Below are 27597 nucleotides of genomic sequence, written 5' to 3'. Positions count from 1 at the left end.
GTATACTTATCAATTAATAATTATTAATCATTCATAGCTAATCTATAGAATCATTTATTACAAAAAATTTTAACTTTCAATAGGATTAGTAATACATTTTCATCCATCGATTATATGTGTATATATATAATAATTAATATCAAATTTCTATTATAAAATTTCCTAATCCATTACATTACTATATTTTCTCAGTGTCATATAAAATTACTTATCTTCTTACTCTAATTTCAAATCTCAATTTAACTCATCTCTGCACATTCCATAATTTTCAATAACTTCCTCCTGCATAAGTACTTTTTAATTTTTCCAATTCTTAAAAGTTACAGTTCTAACCAGTATCAGTTACAATATCAGTTACAGTTCTAACCGGGTTACAGTTCTAACCAGATTCTTCACTACATGTTTCAACAAAAATGTCTCTAGTTTAAAATCTATATGTTGCTATATTCAACCATGTATAAATTTTAGTCTAATCTCTTGAAACATTTACAATCAAATACAATTTTTAACTATATATCTCGGATTTATACTTTATTCCAGCGCTTGCATAATTTTGAGTTCACCCTTTTCATTCAATATCCCAAAATATCTAGCTGTTTATTCCTTTTTCTATATTATTGAATAAAAGAAAGCAATAATAAATGTCCTTTCAAACATTCTGCTTTTTGAAGCTTCTGTCAGTTCCATCATTGTTGTATTCCTCGTTTTTTCTTTAAACATCTGAAGTAGTTTCTTTCAATATTGTTTTACTTCTTTTTGTGCATTCTCTTAGTACGCTTTTCCATTATAATCTTGTATAATCTTTTTCTCACCCTCAGTGCCAAGAACAAGTCTGTCCCTCTTCATTTATCAGTTGATTAACCCTTTTAATTCTCAGTTTATAGGCCTCACAATAATTCTGTTTAATGTTTCTGATTTCTTGTACTATTTCTTCCTTTTCCATTGATCCCGTTTTATGTTTAATTAAGTCCATTTTAGCTTTAATATCTTTTTTTCTTTTTTTTTTGCGGGAATTTCTGCAGCTCTTCTTCCAGTTTTTTATAGTCATCCTCAATAGTTTAAAGATCTTTTTCTGCATTGTGTTTCTCGTATAATTTATTATCTTGATAAACCTTTATTGAGTCAAAGGATTCTTTATCTTTGTTCTTGCCAAAAATAAGAAAAAAAAAAAGCAAGAGGAGAAAAAAAAAAAAAAGAGGAGGGAAAAGACTAAGTCTCTTTAAAAAAAATCCAACTGAGGGGGGAATGGAGAGCAAAGCAGAGCTTCTAGCAGAAAGAAGAGCTACTGCCACTAATCAGGGCTCTTGTGACTAGCTCAAACTTTCCATCTTGATATTTTCAAAATCGCTTTCAACTCCACTTTCTTGTTTATAGTTACTGATGGCACCTGTATAAACATGCACATCCCACTATCTTTTTAGAAAGCCCAGGGTCCTTGAGCATGCGTCACAATGGAAGAAAAAAGGCACTATGTCAAGCCTCTAGATGGCAGTGCAACTTTCTTTCATTTACTTTCTCTTAACTCCACTTTCCCCATTTCAAAATCAAAAAGTATAAATTTCTTATAACAATAAAGAAATCTTAGTCAAAAAAAAGGCTTAAGATAAAGAGTTATTGAGTATTAAAAAGAAAAAGCCAATCCAGTTAAAAATATATTTTTTTAAGAGAAAAACATCTTGCCAATTCCACTAAAAAGGGAAAGTTGAAAAGAAAAAAAAATTTCCCCCCTTTTTTTATAAGGCTCAATCTCGCCGCTTGATCCACTTTTTTTCACTTTTAAAAATCTCTTTAAGTTACTTAAGGTGTTCTCTAAGAATAGTTGAATAGTAAAAGTCCATCTCACCCAGTTGACACCCCTCTCTTCCTTCTTCCTTTGGAGCTGTCCCGGCTTTCGCAGCCATTTTGGCTGGCTCTCCTCCGCCGGCTTCAAGAGCTTCTCCCGGGATCAATCTGGGACTTGCGGCATCCCTGAGATCCGCGGGACGCGCCCTTTGCGATTGCCATCTCTACGGGACGGCTTAGGTCCATCGGGACCATCCGGGGGAGGAGATATCGGCTGCGATCCTGGGAGCCCAGGATCGCCCACCGTATCGCCGCGACGCCAGCTCCGCCCTTCCAAAGCTAAAGCTACTTTTATTGAGATTGGCTATAACAACAGAATGTGATTGTCCTATCCCACCCCTCCTCCTTATACTCCAGTGCGGTGTTTCTCTACCTTGGCAACTTTTAGATGTGTGGACTTTAACTCCACACATCTAAAAGTTGCCAAGTTGAAGTCCATACATCTTAAATTTGCTAAGGTTTAGAAACACTGTTCCAGTGAATTAGGGAGGGATCTGCCTGAGCCGCTTCTGAATGTTATCTTGTTATTCTGGGCTTAAAAAATGTTTCAGCCCCTCTGCCTAGGTAATAATTCCTGCATATCTCCATCAAGGTCATCTTCCTTGTTTTCTACACTGTGTGAGAGATAGGCTTTTACATTGCCCTTTCTTGTAATTAAAAAGTAAAGAAAGAAAAAATAGAAATAATTTCAATAATGCTACCTTAGTACCATGTAGTACATTGGTGTGTGACTAGAGGTTTCACCCTTCCTGCCTTTGTGAGGTAAACAAAAACAAACTTTATTTAAAAAAATAAGAGATAAATATAACCCCCTTCTTTAACTATTAACTTTAAAGTGGATACATTCAGTGTTGTAGAAAGAAATTACAGAGTTGCCTTGATCAGTATCAGCAACTAAACAGAAAATTTAGAAGACAACCCAAACAAATGCTCCAGGCAGGCCACAACAGAATCAATAGAAAGTTCTCTATAAAGAGATAGGAGTAAGATCAGCCTCTGCAGGGCCCAGTACATTCATCAAAATGACTAAATGAGTATTGTACTATGTGCTCTTCCTGTTTCATACGTATGTGTGATATCACAATACTTGTTTCATCATTTACACACACACACACACACTGCCTGGACAGGTTTAATCTATTTAATAAAAAATATAAAATAAAATATCTTCTTATATATTAACAGGGGTTTGATTCAAGGCTGATGTAAAGTTTAATTTTCCAAATGCATAGAAAAATAAGAACATTCAACTTGTCTTAGCAGTGCACAGAAGAAGAAACAGTCTACTGTATATCCTATCTACAGCATATCCCTCTTTCTACCGAAATATCCATTTTTCTTGAAGCAAAGACCCCTGCTTCCTTTTACCTAGACTTCCATTTTTCTTGGAAATTCCATGATGTTGGTCCCCTCTTTACCCTGCCTCTGTCCACAGCTGCTTCAGGTTCCTCCTCCAGTTCTGCCCTTGTCTTTTTTCACTGCCTGACATTTTCTAAACCCAGAATGTCAAGTCATTAACAACAGTTACAAGCAAGAACACTAGATTCTCAGAGTCTCATTAGTCAGATTGACTGCAAAGAAAAAAAGCGGTTAGGTTACAGAAATTTGGAAACCAGATAAATGAACCTTAACCCTCAGTTTATCAGTGAGTATATTTATTTTATTTATTTTCAAATTTGTATTAACATGGGCCTTCCTTGTTGCCTTTGATCCTCTTTCTAGCTCTCAAGAGATTTAGGAGACAGATTGTTACCCATTAGGAGGTATGAAAGGAGTACCCATCTGCAGTATTTTGGAAACATCCATTCCTGTTCTTCATATACAGGTGAAACTCGAAAAATTAGAATATCGTGCAAATGTTCATTTATGTCAATATGGCAACTCAAAAGGTGAAACCAATATATGAGATAGACGCATTACATGCAAAGCGAGATATGTCAAGCCTTACTTTGGTATAATTGTGATGATTATGGCGTACAGCTTATGAAAACCCCAAATTCACAATCTCAGAAAATTAGAATAGTGTGAAAAGGTTCAATATTCTAGGCTCAAAGTGTCCCACTCTAATCAGCTAATGAATCCATAACACTTGCAAAGGGTTCCTGAGCCTTTAAATGGTCTCTCAGGCTGGTTCAGTAGGAATCACAAGCATGGGAAAGACTGCTGAGCTGACAGTTGTGCAGAAAACCATCACTAACACCCTCCATAAGGAGGGAAAGCCCCAAAAGGTAATTGCAAAAGAAGTTGGATGTTCCCAAAGTGCTGTAGCAAAGCACATCAATAGAAGGTTATGTGAAAGGGAAAAGTGTGGTAGAAAAAGGTGCACAAGCAGCAGGGATGACCGCAGCCTGGAGAGGATTGTCAGGAAAAGGCCATTCAAAAGTGTTGGGGACTTTCACAAGGAGTGGACTGAGGCTGGAGTTAGTGCATCAAGAGCCACCACACACAGACGGATCCTGGGCATGGGCTTCAAATGTCGTATTCCTCTTGTCAAGCCACTCCTGAACAACAAACAACGTCAGAAGCGTCTTACCTGGGCTATAGAAAAAAAGAGCTGGTCTGTTGCCCAGTGGTCCAAAGTCCTCTTTTCTGATGAGAGCAACTTTTGCCTCTCATTTGGGAACCAAGGACCCAGAGTCTGGAGGAAGAATGGAGAGGCACACAATGCACGATGCTTGAAGTCCAGGGAGCCATGTCATCTGCTGGTGTTGGTCCACTGTGCTTCATTAAGTCCAGGGTCAACGCAGCCATCTACCAGGAGGTTTTGGAGCACTTCATGCTTCCTTCCGCAGACGAGCTTTATGGGGATGCTGACTTCATTTTCCAGCAGGACTTGGCACCTGCCCACACTGCCAAAAGTACCAAAACCTGGTTCAATGATCATGGGATTACTGTGCTTGATTGGCCAGCAAACTCACCTGACCTGAACCCCATAGAGAATCTATGGGGCATTGCCAAGAGAAAGATGAGGGACATGGGACTGAACAATGCAGCGGAGCTGAAGGCCGCTATTGAAGCATCCTGGTCTTCCATAACACCTCAACAGTGCCACAGCTGATAGCACCCATGCCACACCGCATTGTGGCAGTCATTGCTGCAAAAGGGGCCCAAACCAAGTACTGAGTACATATGCATGCTTATACTTTGCAGAGGTCTGATATTGTTCTATTTCCAATCCTTGTGTTATTGATGTCATGTAATATTCTAATTTTCTGAGATTGTGAATTTGGGGTTTTCATAAGCTGTACGCCATAATCATCACAATTATACCAAAGTAAGGCTTGACATATCTCGCTTTGCATGTAATGCGTCTATCTCATATATTGGTTTCACCTTTTGAGTTGCCATATTGACATAAATGAACATTTGCACGATATTCTAATTTTTCGAGTTTCACCTGTAATAAAGAATTCTATCCTATGAATAAAGGGAGGGGCTGGGATATCGGTTGGGGGGTTGGCACTTGAATGAACAAAGAGCTCTGACTCCTCAGGGAAATAGATCCTTTTTTTAAAATAATTGAAGATTATATAAAACAGATAACACTAATACAAAAATCAAATACAAAAATAGATTTAAAAAAAAGGACAGTGCAAGGAAAAAGAAAAAAAATCCTCCACCAAAAAAAAAATGTAATAAGAAGAAACTTCCCCCTTCATCCTCAGCAAATATATACAACATTAACAATCACTGTCTCTTAAAATACATCTTCATTCCCAACTTCACCCCATTTTCTATAACCCCATCTCTAAATCCTCAGCTCTCCTTATTAATCAACAAAGGGCATCAAGATTAACAGATATAACTAGCAACATAAGCATTTAGCCCCCTTTCCATTTAAACATAATCCCCCTAATCCCTCTCTTAATAATCAAAATCTCATCCCAATTGACGATTAAATATTATAAAAATCCATAAGTAAACCCAAATGACAATTAAACATTACAAAAAAATTAAACCCAAAAAACGATTAAACATTACCAGAAATAATAATCCTTTATTTGTATACCAAAAATAGTAACACAGATATTACAAACTAATCCATTACACCCAATTGGACATTCCAAAAGAGTTATCCAGTCAAAGTAACCATTAGGCATCACCAAAAATAACAAACCATTACTTAACCCTAGTCAAATAAATCAGTTTTATATTTTTTCTTCTTCCCATCAATGCTTAAATTCCATAGATTAAATTCTAACATCTTTTTCTATTATTTTTGTCTTTTCTTTCTAAATCCTTGTCATCTTTATCAAAGTCCATATGTATTTTCAATGTAGCCACTCCTATAAGTCTCTTACATTCCAATTTAAACGGGTAATCCACATCCCTCTTTTGGTATATTATTTGTATATTTTTTAATTTTCAAATGATCATCCAATTCCATTTGTAAATCCAATATTTCCATCTTTCTTTATAATTATTTTTTTAATTATTAGTTTAATTAGTTATAATTTTTAAGTCCACCTTAAAATCCATTTCAGTTATTCCAAGGAACTTGGTTCTCTTCGGTAGCAACTTTTGCTTCCAGTATAAGGTTAATTATTCCTAGGATTTCTTGAGCCAATATGTTTCCTTTAAAGTGGCCATCTGGTGCTCTCTAGTGATTAAACTTCAAGACTTTGTTATCAGGACCAAACGTAAACATAAAGTTCTTTCCCACACAAGAGGATCTTTTTAATTAACTTCCAAGTCTTTCGGGCTGTGTGGCCGTGTTCTGGAAGTTTTGTTTCCTAACGTTTCACCAGCATCTGTGACCGGCATCTTTAGAGTGCAGGACCACAGACAGCAGTTCTCTCTGTGCCCAGGATGATGTGATCCTTTTGTGGGTATTTATAGAGTTCTGAAGGGGGAGGGATTGGGGGGGTTAGGTTAACGAGTGGCTGTTTTGGTGTCAGAATGTGTGTGTATCTTCCTGGGGGTTAGGCAGGGTTTTTTCTTCTATTGAGTTGTTAAGGAGTGGCTCTGGGGGTGATTAGCATGTTCATTGTGTGAACTGTTCACACATCCTGGTGGTTGAGCTGAGTTCGTTGACCTTTTGCAGGCTGTATTTTTCAGGATTGGTAGCCAGGTTTTGTTGATTTTTAGACTCTCCTCTTTTTTATTGAAGCTATGCTGGTGTTTGTGAATCTCAATGGCTTCCCGGTATAGCCTGGTATAGTGGCTGTTGGTGTTGTCCAGTATTTCTGTGTTTTCAAATAGGATTTTGTGTCCAGTGTGCTTGAGAGCATGTTCAGCTACTGCAGATTTTTCTGGTTGCTGTAGTCTGCAGTGTCTTTCATGTTCTTTTATCCTGGTATGGATGCTGCGTTTTATGGTCCCGATGTATACTTGCCCGCAGCTGCATGGTATGCGGTATATTCCTGCGGCAGTGAGGGGATCCCTTTTGTCTTTTGCTGATTTTAGCACTTGTTGTATTTTTCTGGTGGGTCTGAAGATTGTTTGGAAATTGTGTTTTGCCATCAGTTTTCCCATGCGGTCTGTGACCCCTTTGATGTAGGGCAGAAATACTTTGTTGGTGGGTGGCTGTTTTCTTCTTCAGTTGCATATTGTTTTCTTGGTTTGATGGCTCTTTTTATTTCATTCTTGGAGTAGCCATTCACTTGTAGGACCCAATTAAGATGGTTAAGTTCAGAGTTTAGGAATTGGGTTTTGCAGATCCGATTGGCACGATCCATGAGGGTTTTGATAATGCCTCTTTTCTGACGTGGGTGGTGGTTGGAGTTTTTGTGTAGGTACCGGTCTGTGTGGGTGGGTTTTCTGACTTTGTGTCCTAATTTGAGGTCTGGTTTGCGTATGACCGTGTCTAGAAATGGAAGTTTGCCGTCCATTTCTTTTTCCATGGTGAATTGTATATTGGGGTGGATGCTGTTTAGGTGGTTCAGGAACTTCTCTAGTTCTTCTTCATCCTGACTCCAAATTGCGAAGGTATCATCCATAAACCAGAACCAGACTATTGGGGTAACGGGTGCGGTTTCTAAAGCCCGTTTTTCAAAATGTTCCATGTAAAAATTTGCTATGACTGGGCTCGGGGCTTCCCATGGCGATGCCGTCCATCTGTTCGTAGAACTCATTATCCCATTGGAAGTAACTGGTTGTTAGGCAGTGCTGAAATAAAGCTGTGATGTCTTCTGGGAAGATCTGTTTGATGAGTGCCAGGGTGTCCCTCACTGGCACCTTGGTGAACAGGGAGACCACGTCAAAGCTGACCAGTTTGTCCGTGGGGTTGAGTTTCAGGGTGCTGATTTTGTTGATGAAATGTCCTGAGTCTCTGATGTGGGCTGGAGTCTGTCCAATGTAGGTCTGTAGAAGGGTGGCCAGATGTTTGGATAATTCATATGTCGGGGAGCCAATGGCACTTACGATGGGTCTGAGTGGGATCGAGTCTTTGTGGATTTTGGGGATGTGTTGAAGTACGTTGGGGTGAAGGGAGGAGCTCCTCAGGGTGTTGGTTTGTTTCATGATTTTGCTGGTCGGATCCTGTTTTAGTTTTCTGTATGTGGTGGGGTCTAGTAGTTCTCTAACTTTGTCTTTGTATTCATCTGTTTTCATAATTACTGTGGCATTGCCCTTGTCAGCCGGCAGGATGATGATGTCAGGGTCCGAATTGAGGGTTTCTATGGCATTTCTCTCTTCGTTACGTTGCTGGTGGGGGGCTTTGCTCTCCGTAGGATCCTTGCTATTTCACCCCTTATTTCCTCTGCTTCCTAACCCCCCCATCCCCCCATACCCCCCCCTTCAGATTTCTATAAAGACCCACAAAAGGGTCACATCATCCTGGGCACAGAGAGAACTGCTCCTGTCTGTGCTCCTGCACTCTGAAGATGCCGGTCACAGGTGCTGGTGAAACGTTAGGAAACAAAACTTCCAGAACACGGCCACACAGCCCGGAAGACCCACACCAGCCTTCGTATGCCGGCCGTGAAAGCCTTCGACAATATATTCCAAGTCTTTCTTTAAATCAATTTCATCCAAATCCTTAGCATTTAAAAACTTTTCAAAGAACAACAGTATATTTCCTCTTTTGTTATATATTACAAAAAATAAAGATCTTACAAAGCTGGAAACATATGTTCTTTCTTTTTAAATGGATTGAAGAGCACTCACCCAGCTAATGTCCAACTTGCAGCTCTGAAAGTTTTTCAGTCTTAGTGAAACAGTAAGAAAAAAAAAATTAACTCCAAGGTGATTAAAAAGATGAGGTTTGGACAAACTTTGAGTCCTTAAAAAGACTACATTAATGGCTCAGAGCATGATGAAACCCATGAGTCCAAGCTGATCACAAATGGCTGCAAAAACAAGAGTTTCTGCTGCCAACTCACAAAATAAACCCAGCTGTCTGGAATGTATGAGGGTAATCCCAAGATCTCTTTTTTATCCAGAAAGAATTATGGGCTGTCTGGATCCCGCATCCAGCTGCCCTTTGGCCGCAGTGCCCCTGCAAGCAGCTCTCCAACCTCACCGGATGCAGACAGGGAAATACAGATTCTAAGTTTGCATTCTGCACAAGAGGGTATCTGAGTTCTGCCGACTGGCAGAGGAACCACATTAACAAGGCAGAGATTGTATAGTTCTCCTTAGCTATCTATTCTACTCTTTCTTTGATAGAGAATGTAACTCTGTCTCCAATTTAGCCTTTTCTATCCATCCTAAAGAGCAGGTGGAAAGCAATATGGTGCCTTTGTGCATTCAGTGGAGTCCCATTCATAGTATTGCTAACTTTCAGTAGTGCATTTACCATTAAATCCAGCAGTGTGGTTTATGTGCACTAATAGGGATTTCTGGTTTTAATATTTTCTCTCCTCCTGACCCTAGCCTTGCCCACCATTAGAATGGTTGTTCAAATAAATCAAACTGCAGCCTCATCACTGAAAGACTGTCCCTCACCCATCTCTGCTACAGACCTGATATCGGGGTATAACTGTATTTTGCTGGGTCTCTTCATTCTGTTAAATTTCCGCTATACTTGTTACATGCATATGGCACTCTTGGTTGGGAGTGTATCACTTCCTGTCCCTGCCTGGTCTCCCTTCATTGATCTCTTCCTTCACTTTTCTTCTCATCGCCAATTATCACTTAATACAAAATACATTCTTGCATAAAGATTGTAACAGATCTTTGTTTTGCACTCTTTTGATTTTAAATGTATCTAAAGCACATTGGTTTTACAATAACACGGGTGTGCCTAATGCTTAATTTCTCTTAACAGATTTAAAGTGGATCTGACTCCATATCCCACATTAAGCAGAATCAACAAAGCTCTCCTAGAATTAGAAGCATTTCAGAGCAGCCATCCTTCCCGGCAGCCGGATACTCCTTCAGAACTAAGATCCTAAAGCTGTTCAAGTGCTTGTTACACTGTGGGAGAGTAGGTCAAAAATAAAATGGGGCTATCCTTTTTTAAAACTTGCTGCAGTTGCAAAGTATGTAGCTGCAGTAAAAAAAACCCAAACTCTTGATCATGTGTGACAGTTGTAATACAATAATGAAGCAGATTAAAAGGATAAGAACTTGTGGGTACGTCTTGTGAAAGTTCAAAAAAATGCTGTGTTGCTTTGTGTAAATAGCAAAGGTATTAATCTATAATCAGACCGCATACAAAGTTACAGAACATGAAAAGGCAGCAGTCTAGATACTAGCAAGCACAGAGTGATTGGGCCTGAAAAAGAACAGTCACATGTCAGAAGTTTGCAAACTTTTAGACTAATGGCATTTTGTCCAGTGTATGATATGTCCTTTTTAGCGTTACTAAGGACTAATTTAAAGACCTTCACTACAGCTTTTGTGTGTTTCCCAAACAACAGCAAACTGTACCACTACTTTCTGGCAATCGCATGGCCAAAATTTGGTGACGCAGTTGGAGTTGCTTTAGAGCCATAGGTTAGCCACCCTTGCCTTACAGTATCCATCGTTAGCCAGCACACACCAGCTTTTCAGAAATATTGAAAGTTAGGGAATTTCTAATTCTTCCTTCAGAATAATAAACAATAGAAGTTGATGCAATAAATTGGCAGAAGTTAGAAGTTTTCTGACCCTCACAGGGATTGTAGATTTTCCAGAAAAAAGCACACAGCTCTCTGAAGAGTTAATTAGAACTGTGCACCTCAAAGAAAATCCTGCGGTCAGCAACTGTCATATAGAACCTTCAAAATTATTATTTCTAAGATGCTGGGAAGAGGTTTGTCTTCATACCGATGGCCAAGATTTATATAGTCAAGTTAAAATTCTTATGCTTGCTTTATTATATCATTTGAGATTGGCAAAATATAAACAGCTTTAGTCTTAGTGAAGTATGGAGAAAAAAGGTAAACAAGATGAGTTGGGGGAAGGAGAGAACAGGAACAAACCGAAATGTATAGTAATACGTTGGGAAATCCAGACCAATATAAATATTTCACAGCAATATTAAAATCAGTCTTCTTTCCATGGAAACACTAAGCATTCTTCAGAATAGGATTACTTATTTTGGCAGTGCTCCCTCTCCTTCTCTGCCACCCCAACTGCTGACAAACTAAAAAGTGAGGATGCTGAGCTGCTGAATTCAGCTGAGAAATTAACTGCTAGGCTTTCCATTATGCCATCACAGATAGAATTTGGGGGGGGGGGTTAAGGGCAGAAATAGTTAAGATACTGACAGCAAAGTGAGAGGATATCAATCCCCCTGGCACTTACCCATGTTAAAAACAAAGTTAGGCTGGAGCTGGCTTCTTTGCAACACACTTTAACTCTAGTGTAAGATCTAAGGACAGTGTTCCTCAAACTTGGCAACTTTAAGGTGTGTGGACTTCAACTCCCAGAATTCCCCAGCCAGCATTCTGGGAGTTGAAGTAAACACACATCTTAAAAGTTGTCAAATTTGAGAAACACTGATTTAAGAAATCAAACCTTAAAGCAATCTCTGGCACAGCCTCAACAGGCCTTTTCTTTTTGATGTGGTTACTCATTCACTTTTATTTAGATGTCCAATTGTTTCTGCTGTTCTGTGTCTTGATCATGGAGTCACAGCAGTTCAGGTGGGCTCCTAGCAGGCATTTATTTAGTTCTGAAGATTGAGCTGGAATTTGTTTGTGCTGTTATAGAACTTGCCAGCATGGTCCGAGCCTCCAAAGACAAGCATCATGCACAGGTTGTGTTTGTCCTGATTCTGCTTCTCCATGTTTGTCAGGTCAGCATAAGTTAAATTGAGCAGTGTGTGGCCTGCCCGGGGCACAGTGCAAAGATCACTATGTTCAATTGCACTCCAAGTCAAGGTATCTGCAATGGAAAGAAAGTGATGAGTGCTGGCAAATGTTTTCTAAGGCCAGGGAATAGTTTTATGGTAAGATTTTATAACTTACCGAGATGGAATATGAATGCATCTTGAAAAGCTGCTCTGGCATTGCACCCTCCACTTATCAACATTTTCTGATCAGAGATTTGGATAGCAGCATGGAAACTAGAAGCCAAATAGGTCATCTTAAAATTAGCACACTTCTAATTAGCACTGGTAAGCCTTGAACAAGAAGTTATTCATGTGTCAAACTTACTTCCCATCCTTGGGAATTATCATCTCTTCTACTCAGTTATACCCAGTCCTTTATTTTTTCCAAATATAGTATACTCTATGCTTAGCACTACGTTCTCTGGAACTCACACTTTATCCTTTTTTATGAGAAAGCGTATTAGACAGGAGTAGATCATCAATGAAGCAATGAGAGAAGAAGTGGTAAAGGCCTGAGTCTGGTGAGGTTCTCAAGTTATATATAGGGATAAATTTAAGACATATTTAAGATCCCCTCCTATCCCCTCTATCCATATTTATATCAGCATGCTTTACCAGCATGTATAAGATATGAGCAGATTGATTAGAACCTGCAAAGTTTCATATGATAAATGCTTCAGAGCTGAGTTTCCTTAGAAGCTGACAACATTCAAAGAGTAACAGTGTAAAGCTCACCCCTTTATCTAGCCCAGAGATGTCAACAATAACTGACCGTTTAAAACTTATTTTCTAGCACAGCACGGTTAATGCAAAAGAGCACATAAAACATCATAAACAGACCTGCGAGCAGAAGGTTGTCCAGAGAGAGGTGGAACTGGTTTATATTCCATGAAACCTAGAAGTATAGGTTGAAATAATTAGAAAGTATTTTGGACACAAAAAAACCCTGTCTCTCACACAGTTTTGTAGCAGCTTAAAAAGACTAAGCTGATGTGCATGCTTTCATAGATTAAACTGTACTGTATCAGAGGGATAATAAAAAGTGAAATGGCCAAAAATGCATTGATATCCCATCTGGCAACCAAGTTATTCTATTCCACAAAAACTGCAATTAAGTACTACAACACCTTTCTGTTGTTTTTGTTGCCATAAACTTAAATAACTTCCCCTCTTTAAAGGACTTGTCCAAGGATGCAGTTTTATTTCATTATCCTAGGCATCAATCCTGTTATAAGACTTAGAGTCTTACAAGTGCTAATATCAGATTATTACCACTGCCTTTCCCATGAAGATTTCAAAATGAAATCACTCCCCATTTACTATGCTGCAGGTTTACTTCATATCTTGGCAGCTCCCATTTCAGGGTAATCTTTTCTTCTCGCTAAATAGAGCTGGTTCTAAAAGGTGGGTTCTTAACTCTGTCCAAATCCAGGCAATATTTGAGAAGGCAAGCATTGTGCCTTTCTTACCCAGATCAAGGATGTGCATGTCATTCAGGTATGTAGAACTCCTCTGGCCTCCAAATATGACTAATTTGTTCTTCAACAAAGTAGCTGAATGACTTTGAGACAAGGACAGAGAACATAAAAATCAAACATATTTGGCAGAAATCTTGTTCACACATTTTTTATTTTTTTTTGGTGGCTACATCAATCTCAGTGGTACTTTGGGATTTTCTATTTCTCTTTTTATAGAGTTTACATGAGCATCTAAGTACATTCAGGCTATTTCTCAATGAAGCCACATCAAATCCAGAAAGGCTTGGTGAAAGATCTGACTGGCTTTAACATAATTTTAAGAGAATGGTAGAGCAGTTATTGAAAGTTTTTGAAAGTTAGTTCCTCCCAACAGCTTTCAAACTCAGAGATTCTAATATGAACCACAGGACACCTTCTTGTCAGGAGAAATGCGTCAAGCAACCAATGTTTTATACTCCACTTGTATTAATTCTTGAATGTTTATTTAGAATAAAAGTAACGGATACAAACTGAAGGATAATCTTTTTTCTTGAATATGAACAATGGCATTAACCAGCACATTCAAGAGTCCACAATGCAGTTTATTGTCTTATCGACCCTATTTTTGGGTTTTATGACATATTTAAATTTATAAATGGAAGTAACAGTAAAACAGTTGAGTGACAATGTGAGATATGGTCTAGAAGAATGCCTATAGAGACAGGCCCATAGAAATCACAGACTTTCCGTTATGAGTGAAAGTGTCTTGCCATTCATGACAACTGGATCTTACTCAAAGTCTTTACTTCTGCCACCGAAAAGAGACATAACTACTTTGCATTGCTAAGTAATGGCATAATAATGGGTGGGATGGAAAAATACAATGGCCACAAAGAGGAAATGAGAATATGTACATAAATGCATAAGATTACTTAAAATGAGTTCTGTAGAACTCAAATGGTAGAGTTTATCCAAGGCTGTCTCCATATGACCTTTGAACTTATTGAAGGAATATTATACAAGAACATCAAAAAAGAAACACTTCTAGCTAAAATAAGAGTGCATGAAAAAAGACCACTATCATACTTCAATTTTCAGCCAGGAAAAAGATCAAAGAAAATATTGCCTATTTCAGATTCGATGTATTGTCGAAGGCTTTCATTTCAGATTCCTCTGAGTTCAAGACAAGATGTCTTACCCAAGCCTTGGCAAAGGCTTCTCCCCCTCCACAATGGGCTGGTACCAAATCTCATAGTCGGGGTTGAAAATAAAAAGCGCATTACTGCAGGCGCCCATCTCCAAGGATGACATTTTAGGGAAAGCTCCTCCAAAGACAAATAACTCCTTGTGATAGACAGTGGCACTGTGGAAGGCCAGAGTAGGCACTTTCCCTTTAGCCTGTGAGAAGAAGGAAAAATCTCATCACAACCCAAGTCAGCAGGCGAGTCTGGCTCAGCATCAACAGCAGTGGAGATTCTCCTGCTCTCAGTGGCATTACTGGATAGCATCCACCCAGCTTCTAACTGTGATCTATCAGGAAAATCTCACCTGCTCCATTTACTCCCCTTTTCTCTCTCCTAAATGAATTACTCCACTTCTTGCCATTGTATTTGAACTCCCTTTCTTACAAAAGAGAGTGAGAAAGTTGCAAGAACAAAAAATAGACACAGAGCATAGCTGAAGCAACTCTTCTGTAGTTCCCAGTGCTTGGTTTCTACTCACAGAAACATGAAGCCATTTCCAAGATGTTGTATCCAAAACATAGATGCTATTGTAGCGTCTCCTCTCTTTTATTCCTCCAAATATGTATATGCGCTTGGTATCTGGGTCATAAGTTGCGCTGTGACCTCGGGAACATTGTGGTATGGAATTTTGTGCTGGGAAATCCATAGGGAACCAAAAGTCATTATCTGTGAATTAGAAGATACACAGTGAACAGAGAAGATACATAAAATAGTCTTATATTTGTGAAATTCAGAGACATCTTCCTTAGAGCTAGCCCTTAATATTATGCAATGGACGTTGATTCCAGTAACATTCAAACTCAAATTGTAAGACAGCTGATGGTCCCTTCAAATCAGTAGATTTTGATCTAGAAAGTTTCCTTCCCATGACTTGCAGACAAGGCATATCACTATTAGAAGCACAGAAGCATCTCACCAATCTCCAGTTTCCAGAGAACATCTTTGCAGAATTGCTGATTAATTCCTTCACCACCAATCAAAACTGCTGTATCTGTGTCACACAGGCACATAGCATGACACCATCGAGGACTTGGACATGCTAAAGACAACCAGTAGAAGTACAGTCAGTCAACAGAAACCATTTCATTGTACCAGAATAATTCAGGAGGGCCTACTCCTATAAGCTTAGTGCATGAAAGATCTTTGCATGCTACCATAATTAGCACTGTATGAAATGGCCACTCTTTATTCATTCTAACTGAAATATCAGGATCAAATGATTGTTCTTCCATGAAAGAGACCATCTTTTCCTGATCAAATCTGCCTGCCTGATGCAGACAGAGAACACCTACCACTTATCAGGAGATGTGACAGGAGGAGGCCTGAAGGAGAATGTTCTCAGTAGAGGCTCCCCTCCCATATAACAGCTTATTTCTTGACACAAGTTTGGTGACCCTCATTCTCGTGGTCTTTCAGAAAGTTGTAAAGACCTGGCTTTTCCTGAGAGCCTTTCAGGATTGATTCTGGAGCTATCAATGTAAGTTTCATTTTTAGATTTCATCAGAGATATATATTGTTCATATTTTATGCTACTGAATTGTTATTACTGTTTTATTATATATGCTGTAAACCACCTTGAGTTGGATTGAGATGGTATATGTATTTCATAAACATAGACATAATATTCCCTACATATTTTCCATCTTTCTTCGACTGCAGAAAATTTAACATTCTAAAAAAAATTGAAGATTTAAACATGTTCTGTAAGCATATATAGTGCCTTTCTACTTCTTTACCTCAAGATGGAATTTAGATACATCAACCAAGTACTTTGTGGTGTCGGCGTCACTTTTAAACACTCAATTAGCACTGTTTTGCATCTGAAGTGGAAATGGTGCTTCCCAGAGGACATGGGCACCCGCACCACACTTTTCAGGGACAGTGGCACACCCACACCTTCTCAAAAGCAATCTCCTGGACCCTCCTTACCTTAAACATGCCATTTCCTGGGATTGCATGCTTGCCATACAAGCCCAGTAAACCAAAGGGTGTGGCATGTACGTCCATGCCACTCCCAAAACACCCTCTCTACTTCTGAGCCAAAGTGATGCACATTCCTAGTCAGAGCCACAGATGCTCTTTCCAGTATACTTTTAAACACATCCTCATAAATGTACTTAAATGCAAGAAAAAAATCCACCATACTTCCTTCTCCTTACCAGCATCTTACCACTGTAGAACCTGAGAACTGGAAGAGCCATTTTGGCCAACGAATCCAATCCCCTATTCATTTTAAGGATCCAAATTAAAGACCCGTGAGAAGCAGCTGTCTGGCTTCTGCTGGAACATATGCCATCAGGGAAAGCAGGCCACCTATCTAGAAATTGGTTCCAGCACTGAATTGCTTGTAAGGCCATTATTCTGGGCTTGCTTTTATACAATAGTGTTGTTTCTCTGGATGCCCTCCAGAGGGCGCTCTTGGATAAAGCACAAAATGCTATCACCATGAGCGACTCCACAGGAACACAGGAGCTGAAAGCCAGTGCAATCGGCACAAGCTTTATTAAAGGTAAATCCTTACAGGAGCAAGCACGCAATGCTCCCTGAAATGGACTGCAGGTATGTATGCTGTGTTCTGCCATGGCACGTCTGTTCCAAGGAGCTGGTTTGTAAAGTTTTATAACCATCATGCTGAGCACGTACAAAATAAGTTGTGTGAGAAACTAGCTTATCAGTGAAATACCCTTCCTGTAAACAACTCAGCGTCTCTGCACCTGGTATTACCCCACTGCATTCCCAGATACAGTCTGTGCCCTGCTGTGCATCTTATTATTTTTTATACTAAAAGTTCATGCAGTGGTGGTAGCTTGGTTTAGTGCATACAAATAGAAAACACACTGTTTTTTTTCTCAGGGACGCCAATTCAGGTATTTGAAGATCCCTGCCCCCAATCTTCTGTTCTCGGTGCTAAGTCCAATTCCTTCAATCTGTCCTTAAAAAGGGTTTCAGTCCACTGGCCATCATCCTTGCTGTCCTCTGAATCATTGTGCCTGAATCCTTCTTAGAGTGTATTCAGAACAATGTTCTTGTATTGATGCAGCTGAAAATTGTGTTTTCCTTTTTGGAGTCATATTGCTGAATCGTAATCAATTTATTATTACAAGAGTTTCGTCATATACCATTCCCAAGTCATGTATTCCCCAGTCCTATCCTTGCTAATGTTTTCAAATGCAGATGTCCCAGGACACAGCTTCTAATACCTTTCAAACTTTCTGAAGGTCCTGAAATCAGTGAGGGTGGTACTGCAAGTTTAAATCATTGATTTAAAAGACTGTCCTTATGTGTTATATCTTGGTTGCCCTGCGGTCTTACCAGCATTTTAATGTTTTAATTATTTTCATTCCATTCTTCCTCCTGAAGAAAGGACAGAGCATAAGGAAATGAAAGAAAACAATTACTTTCCCATCCAGGGAACATGGAATATTAATTACAATTCCATATATAGCTTATGCCAGAAGGGTAATTAAGCAAAACTAAGAATTGCTGATCTAGAAACACCCAGCAAAACTCAATAAAAGGGATTTTTTAAAAACCATATTTACCTTGCAACTCTTTAACCTCCAAATCTGCAGAGAAAACACACAGAAATAATTTCTTTATAATTTATAATTAAGACCATCTTAATATTAATTTTCAGTGTTAGGAAAAAGAAATCTCCATTTTTATCATGTTGAGTATGGCAGGGTTCCCACCCACCCACCCCCAGTCAGATTTGATTCCTAGAGATTGTATGGACAAATCCATGTGGCAACATTTTCAGAAGCTGTTTGCCATTGTTTTCCTCCTTGAACTGAGAGGGAATGATTGGTCCAGGACTAGAGTTCAGTTTTTCATGCTCCTAGTCCACCACTTTAACCACTAGACCAGTGTTTCTCAACCTTGGCAACTTGAAGATGTGTGGACTTCAACTTCCAGAATTCCCCAGCCACCATGGCTGGCTGGGGAATTCTGGGAATTGAAGTCCACACATCTTCAAGTTGCCAAGGTTGAGAAACACTGAACTAGAACAAGCTGGCTCTTATGGCAGTATCACCAAACCTTTGATTCTCATGTTTTAGAATGCACATTCAGGATAATTTAGCATAAATTAAATAGCTTCATATCTTCAGTTTTAGACACAGAGAAGCCAATTATTAATTATACTAAACTCATAAACCATCACTCTACCACAAATCAGAATACTGCACAAATGAATCCTTCCACAATGATAGCCAGTGTAACATCCTGGATAAGATGCTGACTTGTACTTTCAGCCATGAACGATGACTGAGTATCCAAGGGGGGGGGGGGGGGTGTCACTGTTTCTCAGCCCAATCTACTTCACAAGGGTGTTATTGTGGGGAAAAACTGGGGGATGGAATGCTATGGGAAAAATGCTATTTGGTTACTGGTTTGCAAACAGGAAATTGTAGACTCTTTACCTTCAGATTCTTCTTGCCTGTGGGTTGCCGAGACTTCAAAGAGAGTCCTTCTGGTTTTATTTAATTGAATAGGGTTAGCTAGACAAGTTCTCTTCCTAACCTGTAGCTCTGTAGTAATCATCTCTGGAGCAGGAAGCATCAGCAGCTTTTCCATAGGTGGAGAAAAGTTCTTTTCAGGCATAGCTTCCTTATGGCACATTGCTGAACTCTGATTTCTATCCTGTTCCTCAGAAAACAAGGTAGAATTGCATTAGAAATTATTCAGGCCCTATCAGTGGCCTTATTAAAAAAAGCTTCATAAACTATGCTTCTGGAGATTCAGCAAGATCCAACCGGCCACTCTGGGAATGAGGATGTTGAATGTTTTGTCTGATTTGGCAGGGACATGTAGAATGCAGCATCTTTTGATGATAATTTCCTACAATTACACTATGAGGGCTCCAAGAACCACAGACATTGAACAATGTTTCCATGAACTGAAAGCACTATATGTATTTTACAGGCTGGAATAACAGAATGTATCGTTTCAGATTGCAGATGCAAGGATATCACTTTCTGAAATTTTCCATATTTAAAAACAAATATCCTTAATGAGAACAAGCACACCATAAAAACCTAATTATCATGTTCTCTTTGATATGACAGGGGACTTTTATAAATGGGAGCACTAAAAAGCCAGGGCCATTCTCCCACCATCATATTCTGAAACAATATCATCCTGAATTCTAAAGCCAGCTGGATGCTGTTCTCGCCACATCCTAAAAGTTGAAAAACCACTGAACATGACACTGAGTCTTGTTCCCTGTGAAGGGAAAATAAATGCCTTGGAGCTGAGGCAGCCTTCCTCTAACACAAACCTCAGGGAGCCCAGTTCCAACTACAAAGAAAAGTTTACCATCCATTTACTGCTAGGTGGCAGACTTGGTCACCTTTATCTGGGCCAGGAAGCTATGTAAAGATGATACCTGCAGGGACTACCAAAGCTCTACACTAAAATAGGAAATCAAAAAGTAGATAACATCTTCTGCCATAAAAAGTACATAGACACATCTGGGTTAAGTCACCACAAATCAAGCGTGACTTGAAAATGACTTTCCTTTTTGATAGACAGGAAAGTGAAAGCAGCAAAGAACAGGATTGGGAGATCAACAAATATTAAGAAATGGTGCTTTAAGGTCTGAAGCCACCTCAATTTGGGAAAGCATCTGCCAATCCAACTCACGTGATCAGGGAATACTTTTAACTGCTAAAAGAAAAGCTTCTTCATCACTAAACCAGGTGGCTTGTTTTCAGATACAGTATGCTGTAGCCAGTCCACTTCAGATCTCCACCCTCATTTAATCTCAGATTTATTTAAGATGGCACAAGCAGACAGAAATAAGCCAATTACAAGGCTCTGATACACAAAACCTACCATAGAGAGTTCCTCCAATCTTTGGAGGGTGCCTTCAGGAAGGACATGGTTCCTGAATGGGTAAATGGAGGTGCTATTAAACAGTTAAGGAGGAGATGCAAACATGAGAACACCAGCTACAACTTTACCAACGTGTGATGTACAAAGGGTAGGTGAAGCTATGATTGTTGCTGAGGAGAAGAGGTATGAGCTGAGTAAAAGGAGGGGAAGACAAAACCTATTGAGTCTCTTCCTCAACTCAATTAACTATAGCCAGCATCATCTGATGTTTGTATTGCTAGTATACACAAGATTAGTTCTTAGTAAAGTATTAATGATTTCATTTGATTAAAGAGCTAACCCTACATTATGTTACTACATTATATTTTTGAACTTCATAGAGCACTGTTTACGAACCTTGGCAATTTTAAGATACGTGGACTTCAACTCCCAGAATTCTTAAAGTTGCCAAGGTTGAGAAACATCAGCATAGAGGCATGGCTATGGGAGTGAGTCTCTTCCAACTGTGCTCTGAACTATCTGGCTAAGTGTTAAAATGGGCTTGAGGACTGGAGAAAGCAGGTGCTAGGCACCTATAAGACCTCCCTCTCTCAGCTTCTTCATCTGATAATCAGTTTTAAATGTCTTTGGAGAATTTGGTTGTGCTACTGGCACATTGTTCACCCTGTTATCAATCAGTCTCCATGTCTAAATTAATGGAAGTAGTCTTGGCTTTAATGTTGAGAATTCTCAGGATGATAATTTTGAATGGATCTCAACACACATGCCAGTTTGGGGCTTCATGAATTAGAGTTTGAGCACTAAAATCACTTTGGTTGCGCTGTGGAATGACCTTTGCCAGGTCTTCCTAATGGCTTTTAATACTATTGACTATGGTGTCTTTCTCCATCTTGCTGTCAGTGGCATTCCTTCTTGGCTCTTTTACTCATGCCTGGATGACTGCCACCAGGAAATATCTATCTTGACTACAGCACATTCACAATTTGGCAATCCTAATACAGATGATTCATGAGATGAACCATCAAAATCAGAAGGGGTTTAAAGAGTAGACCCACTAGCTTTCCCATAATGAATAACCACAGATAGCTTTTAGAGCAGCAGATAATTTAACACATCACTGATGAAAATGATGTGACATCATTTTAGTCATGAGGAGCTGAAGACAATTTTACTTTTTTATAAACGTAGTAAAATTTCTAAATGAATTTATAAGGATCAAGTGCCATTGGGGGACACATAAACAAGACATCAGAACATGAAGCCTACTTACCTCTTCCTTGACAGTCAAGAAAAGTTTAAGAGGATTACCATTCTCTGCCTGCTCAAACGAAGCCATGAGAATGTCCACCCTCCAGTCACCTTCCCAAACCAAACATCTGCTGGAGCAAACACAGAGACATGGACCATTAGTTCTTGTTCCAAGTCCAGAATAATTCGTATTAATTCAACTGATAAATAACTTCAACTGTCCCCATGCTTTGTCAAACTTCCCTCAAAATGGAGCCTTGGTTTGGAAGTTAACAAGAGCATCCTACTTGGAGAATAGGCCATATCTCAAAATAGCCACAAAGAAATATTTTGCTGAATACTGAGTTTTTCCTCCATACCATCTAGCTCTATACACTAGTTGTACCAAAGTACTGGCAGAAAATTCCAATAAAAGAAATGTATTTATTTATTGAAATCATAAACGGTCCATCTCATATATGTGACTCTGGGCAGCACACACAATTAAAATAACAGAAACCAAAGACAAACAGAACAATTAGAACAAAACTGTTTTTAAAAATTTAAAACTATAAATATAAAACAAAAAACATGGGAGAATGCATTCAGAATCATACATACAATGCAGCCACTTCACAAGCTCCATATTTCCATGGGATTCCCAGACCCAATGACAAAACCAAGTTTTCAGGGCCTTCCGGAAGGTCAATAGGGTTGGGGGCCAATCTCACCTCAGGGGGGATGATGTTCCAAAGGGCATTTGCCCCAGCAGAAAAGACTCTCCTCCTGGGTCCCGTCAGATGAAACTCCTTAACAGATGGGACCCATAATATGCCTCTTCTGCTGGACCACTGATGGGGTGGGTAGATGTAACCAGGGAGAGGCCAGATAACCTGGTCCCATGCCACATAGGGCTTTAAAAATCATAACCAGCACCTTGAATTGAACCCAGAAGCAGACTGGCTACCAATACAGCTTGCAGAGCAGAGGTGTAATATTTTCAGATATAGGGGTACACATTACTGTGTGCACTGCTGCATTTTCCAGCAGCTGAAGCTTCTGGATGCTCTTCAAGGGCAGCCAAGCATAGAGTATGTTAGAGTAGTCCATTCAGGAGGTGATCAGGGCATGGGTGACTGACAGTAGAGCATCCCAATCAAAGAACAGGTGCAACTGGCACACAAAACAAAGTTGTACAAAGGCTCTTCTAGCCACAACTGCCACCTGGTCCTTAAGCAGGAGCCGTTAGTCGAAAAGGACCCCAGATTGCAAACAGGAACTGTTTGGGGCAGTACTACTCCATCGAGCATCAAAGATAGTAAATTCCCAGATTAAGAAGGCCCCAAAACCCAAAGCCACTCAGTCTTGCCAGAGTTGAGCTGAAGCCTGTTGGTCCCCATCTAAATCTCCAGAGTTTCCAGACAGGACATCAACAGCATTGTTTAATTTGCCAAGGGTGGAGATGTACAGCTGGATATCATCAGCATACTGATGATACCTCACCCAATGATGACAGATAACCTCACCCAGCAGCTTCATGTAGATGTTAAACAGGAGTAGAGTACTGAACTCTGCAGAACCCACACAATAGGGGACAAGGGCAGGACCCGTCACTCCCAATCAACACCAACTGGAACCAGCCACAGAGGAGGGAAGACAACCAGCACAAGACAGCACTGCCCACTCCCAACCCCTGCAGCTGGTCCAGAAGGATACTATGGTTGATGATATTGAAGGTTGCCAAGAGGTCAAGTAGAGCAAGAATGGATGCACTACCATTCTGCTTCCACCAGAGGTCACCCAAAAGCATGACCAATGCTGTTTCAGTCCCATGCTCAAGCCTGAAACCCAACTGGAAGGGATCCAATTGGAATTTACCTTGCTTCAGATCCCAGCTTTCCAATTCGTTGTGGCTTAATGTCTGGATTTATTAATACATCCACAGTGATGCTAGTTTTCTGAGAATAACAGCTCCAGTCACCCAACCCGAAGATCACAAACTGTTTTGGCAATGGAAGCGGCAAGCGAGTCTGGTAGCATTTCCGACGACATTTGCTTAGGGGGGATGGAAAATGTAGTTACTTTGGAAGAGATAGAGAGGGAAGGAAATAGCTGGAGAAATTGGGGAATAGAATGGTAAGAAGCAAGTGAAGCTTATTTTTTAATTAAGTAGGTCAACAAAAGTAATAACATCTAGAACAGTGTTTTTCAATCTTGGCAGCATGAAGTTGTGGAATTCAACTCCCAGACTCCCCCAGCCAGCAAGGCTGGTGGGGGAATTCTGGGAGTTGGAGTCCACACATCTTCAAATTGCCAAGGTTGAGAAACACTGATCTAGAAAGTTAATAATGTGACAAAGCCATTTTTTTTATTGTTTATAAAGATCACTAACAGTTGTTTTCCCCATCCCCACAATCTAAGAAAACAAATTCTACCTAAATTGAACAGTTGCTCCCATAGTTTATAAGCAACAATTTGGCCTAACAAAACATTTGATCAACAGTACATGGAAGGTACATTTTAGTACAAGAGTCTTTACTGCTTTCCTGGCCTGCTATGAAAATTTAATAGCTTCCAGATATTCAGGAAAAGATGTGAAACTTCACCTCTCTGTAACACTGAAAAGGCGGCAACCCCCTCCCCACAAAAACATTTTTAAAAATAGTAATGGACATTTTTTTGATGAACACAAATTCATCAATTATTATACAACAAGCTTGCAGAATAAATAGAGAAGGAAAACCAGTTAATAATATAGAATGATGGAGTGTGCTGAGACTGTGAAAAAAACTGCATGCAGGTAAATAAGTATGCTTATTTTCATCTTTGAAGCAACAGTGGATTTTCTGCCTGTATTTTTAAAACCAGGTTGACCTGCTGAAATCATCAGAAATTTTTCAGAGCACAAAAACAAGGAATAACTAGGTTTGTTTAGCCATGATTGGTTTTAACCATAAATTATTGGATAAACCATTCATGCACCACACTAAGCCAAACGAACCACACTATGACTTAGCAAGGTATCTTTTGGTATCAAGAGACTATTAAAGGTATAGCTACCACGATTGTTTTAAAAGTTGGAAAACCTATATTGGTTTTCTTTATTGAAATCTATATTGTCACAATGCAAAGGAAACTCGGCTGCTTGTTGTTACTCGTATAGGTAAAACGGCAGTCTCGTCCTCTCCTCGGCGCGCCCCGCGGAGACCTCACCTGCTCAGCTGCCGGGGCGGCTCGCGCAGAGACCACAGAACGTAGAACTCGACTTTGCTGCTCAGCGTCGCGAAATCAGGGCGTTGGGACTGGGGGGCCGAGGCGGCCTCTCGCTGCCACAAGCCTCCTGCAGCCCAGCTCCATCGGCGGAGGGGAGTTTTCCACCCATCTAAAGCCAGGAAATTGGAGGTAGTAGGAAACATGGCCCGGAGGCTCAAGAGGGCGGGGGCGCAGGAGCCTCCGAGGTCTGGGAAACCGGCAGCGGCCGACTCAGTTCAGAGCAACCGCATAGAATATTTTTCATCAGCCGAAAGAGAAGCTTCTCCGTCGTAATCCGCTTGGGTTGTTTCTAAACAAAAGTGCCCCGTGGTTAAGCCCGCTTCGAATCTCTACCCTTCCTTAACCTCAGATGTGTGGTTATAAGCAGTAGTCTTTACTACTAACGAAGACCGCCGGGGCCCTTTGAAGCTGCTCGGAGATGCTGGGTCACACGGTCCGGGGCTAAACTCAAGTATCACACAGCTTCCTGATGTATTCATCAACTGCAGGTGTAACACAGCGGGCAGTGGTTCATTTACTTATAGAGTCTGTGCAGGGTTAGTTAGTAACAAGGCAAACACTGAGGATTAAGTGGCCAGAACCTGGCAGGGGAAGAAACCTTGCCTCCCAATTTGTTGCTTATAGTAACAAAGGTGGCAACAGTATGAGGTTCAGGGGAAGAAACCTTGCCTCCCAATTTGTTGCTTATAGTAACAAAGGTGGCAACAGTATGAGGTTCAGGGGAAGAAACCTTGCCTCCCAATTTGTTGCTTATAGTAACAAAGGTGGCAAAAGAAAAATACAAACACATCCGTGGTTTTAAATTGTATCCCTTAGTGATGAGAGAGTAAATTAGTAAATCAGGGTGGTTACTGGCTAATCAGTGTAGTGCTGAGACAGCCTTTAATTGAGATCAAATTGGTGAGGCAGGCCTTTGGTAGGCTCCCTATTGTCAATTGTATATAAGTAGGTGGAGATTTATATTTTCACAGCTGCACTGGCCTAGCAGGGGATTAAATTGTATCATAAACGAAAGTGGTGTTTCTCAACCTTGGCAGCTTGAAGATGTGTGGACTTCATGTCCCAGAGTTCCCCAGCCAACATTCTGGGGAATTCTGGGAGTTGAAGTCCACACATAATCAAGCTGCCAAGGTTGAGAAACACCGATTTAGAGAATCTGAACCAATCCTGTTGTGTGACTGACTAGAAATCTTGGACACAGTCCTGGGTAGCTCCTCAGGATACTCTCTACCAGTTCTTCTTATGTTGGAATTTGTGTGTGTCTGGCCAGATGGGCACACTTCCTACCTATTCCAAGAATAGCTATTGGGCCTAAAGGCACTCTCAAAGCTAGCACTTTGTTTTGAACCATGTCAGCTTCTCAGTTTAGTGAGGGCAATGGGTTATAAGAAATTCCTCCACGAGAGGTTGAGCAACCTGGGTGACCTAAATCCGTAGAGAGTAACTGCACCATTCAGGAGAATTCTTTAAGGCAAACATTGATAGCTGAAAAAAGTGATCCATGATATAAATAGTTTTGAGTCTAAAATGTGTTCAAAAAACTTTGTTCCCAACATTCAATCCCACTTAGTTGAAAAAGTGAAAAATAAAACATCACAAGGCCCGGGCTTCAAAGGGCAGCAAAGAAGCAAACTATACCCCACTGAAGGTATTTAGCAGTGTCACCCTGAAAGTGCTTTTGGGAAGAACAGCTCCATCTCAAGATCATCTCGTTCATTGTGCAGCAGGAACACTATCGCCACAGTGATAGTGATACAGAGCAGTTGCATTATGTAGGTGGAAATAATATGCACAGTTAGTTTCTATCTGAGTTGTTCTCAAATGCAGAGTATCCAGTAGAGTTACCTGAAAACAGGGAAGGTGCTTGGAAATCGTTTAGAGCCAGCTTGGAGATACAGTACTTGTTTTGTCCATCAATCACTGTAACAAAATGTATCTCTGTTGCAAGATCATTTTGTACTTATAGCTTGATGGGCAGTATATTGTTATAAATGCATATACAGACATTCACATGTTTGTCTTGGAGTTTTTTTTCTTCCTCAGCGTTTCCTAGGTTTTCACAAACGTTTGAGAAAAGAAGAGCCTTATAAGAAAAGTTTATATAAAACTACTTTATTGCTTACCAGTAATTATTACATGAATGCTTATGAGTCATTTGTGTTGGAAGCAGATATGTTTGGCATTATTAAAAATGATAGTATAGTGTGCAGCAGAAACACCAGTGGAAATAGGGAAATAGTACTTTGATTCCTAATACATCAGAATAGCACTGAGCATATAGCACAGCAACAATTTATACACCTTTTATGTAATAATATTGGGTTTAGTAATGTGATCATTATTGTGGTTCTAAACATATTTTCTGCTTCATTAAATAATTATTCTGCTAATCATAAGAATGGATAAAGTCTTATGCAGGATACTGAGAATTTGCATGTTTACTACCCCACCTTCACAATCACTAGGATGGAGGAAATCCTGCTCAGCCCTCTAACCTCTGCAAGATCACAAGATCATT

At 39.9% G+C, this 27597-nt stretch overlaps 2 protein-coding genes across 3 annotated transcripts in view; one reads left to right on the top strand and one right to left on the bottom strand.

Moving 5' to 3' along the window:
* GSTZ1 (glutathione S-transferase zeta 1) overlaps positions 1 to 10356 on the top strand; it is a 39238-nt gene extending 28882 nt beyond the window's left edge. For both annotated transcript variants that reach the window (XM_088145283.1, XM_088145282.1), the window contains exon 9: positions 10052 to 10356. In XM_088145283.1, coding sequence (XP_088001409.1) covers positions 10052 to 10178 — 127 coding nt within the window. In that variant the 3' untranslated portion in view covers positions 10179 to 10356. The remainder of the gene's footprint in view (positions 1 to 10051) is intronic.
* Positions 10357 to 11876: 1520 nt separating this feature from the next.
* Positions 11877 to 26101, bottom strand: LOC112542459 (uncharacterized). Its single transcript, XM_088146731.1, has 14 exons — positions 25020 to 26101; positions 23685 to 23861; positions 21850 to 21955; positions 20708 to 20769; positions 20580 to 20631; positions 19166 to 19391; positions 18287 to 18310; positions 15661 to 15783; positions 15223 to 15410; positions 14699 to 14898; positions 13513 to 13604; positions 12884 to 12938; positions 12180 to 12277; positions 11877 to 12096 (listed from the first exon to the last, which is right to left on the bottom strand). The coding sequence occupies exons 1-14, from the start codon at positions 25220 to 25222 to the stop codon at positions 11879 to 11881; spliced, it is 1824 nt and encodes a 607-aa protein (XP_088002857.1). The 5' UTR covers positions 25223 to 26101; the 3' UTR covers positions 11877 to 11878.
* Positions 26102 to 27597: the final 1496 nt, after the last annotated feature.

Source organism: Python bivittatus, unplaced genomic scaffold (genome assembly GCF_059951505.1).
Source record: "Python bivittatus isolate LINGU-HERP-01145 unplaced genomic scaffold, Pbiv_v1 ctg000480_np1212, whole genome shotgun sequence".
NCBI lineage: Eukaryota > Metazoa > Chordata > Lepidosauria > Squamata > Pythonidae > Python > Python bivittatus.
The sequence above is the reverse complement of the archived record's forward strand: the minus strand, read 5'-3'. Positions and strand labels throughout refer to the sequence as shown.

Coding starts and splice junctions, on each gene's coding strand:
- LOC112542459 (XM_088146731.1), bottom strand. CDS start 25,222: ATGTTTCCTACTACCTCCAATTTCCTGGCTTTAGATGGGTGGAAAACT. Junction 20,770..21,849: donor TCTTGACTGTCAAGGAAGAG/GTAAGTAGGCTT, acceptor CCTTTTACTCAG/CTCATACCTCTTCTCCTCAG. Junction 13,605..14,698: donor AAGCCTTTGCCAAGGCTTGG/GTAAGACATCTT, acceptor CTTGTCTCAAAG/TCATTCAGCTACTTTGTTGA.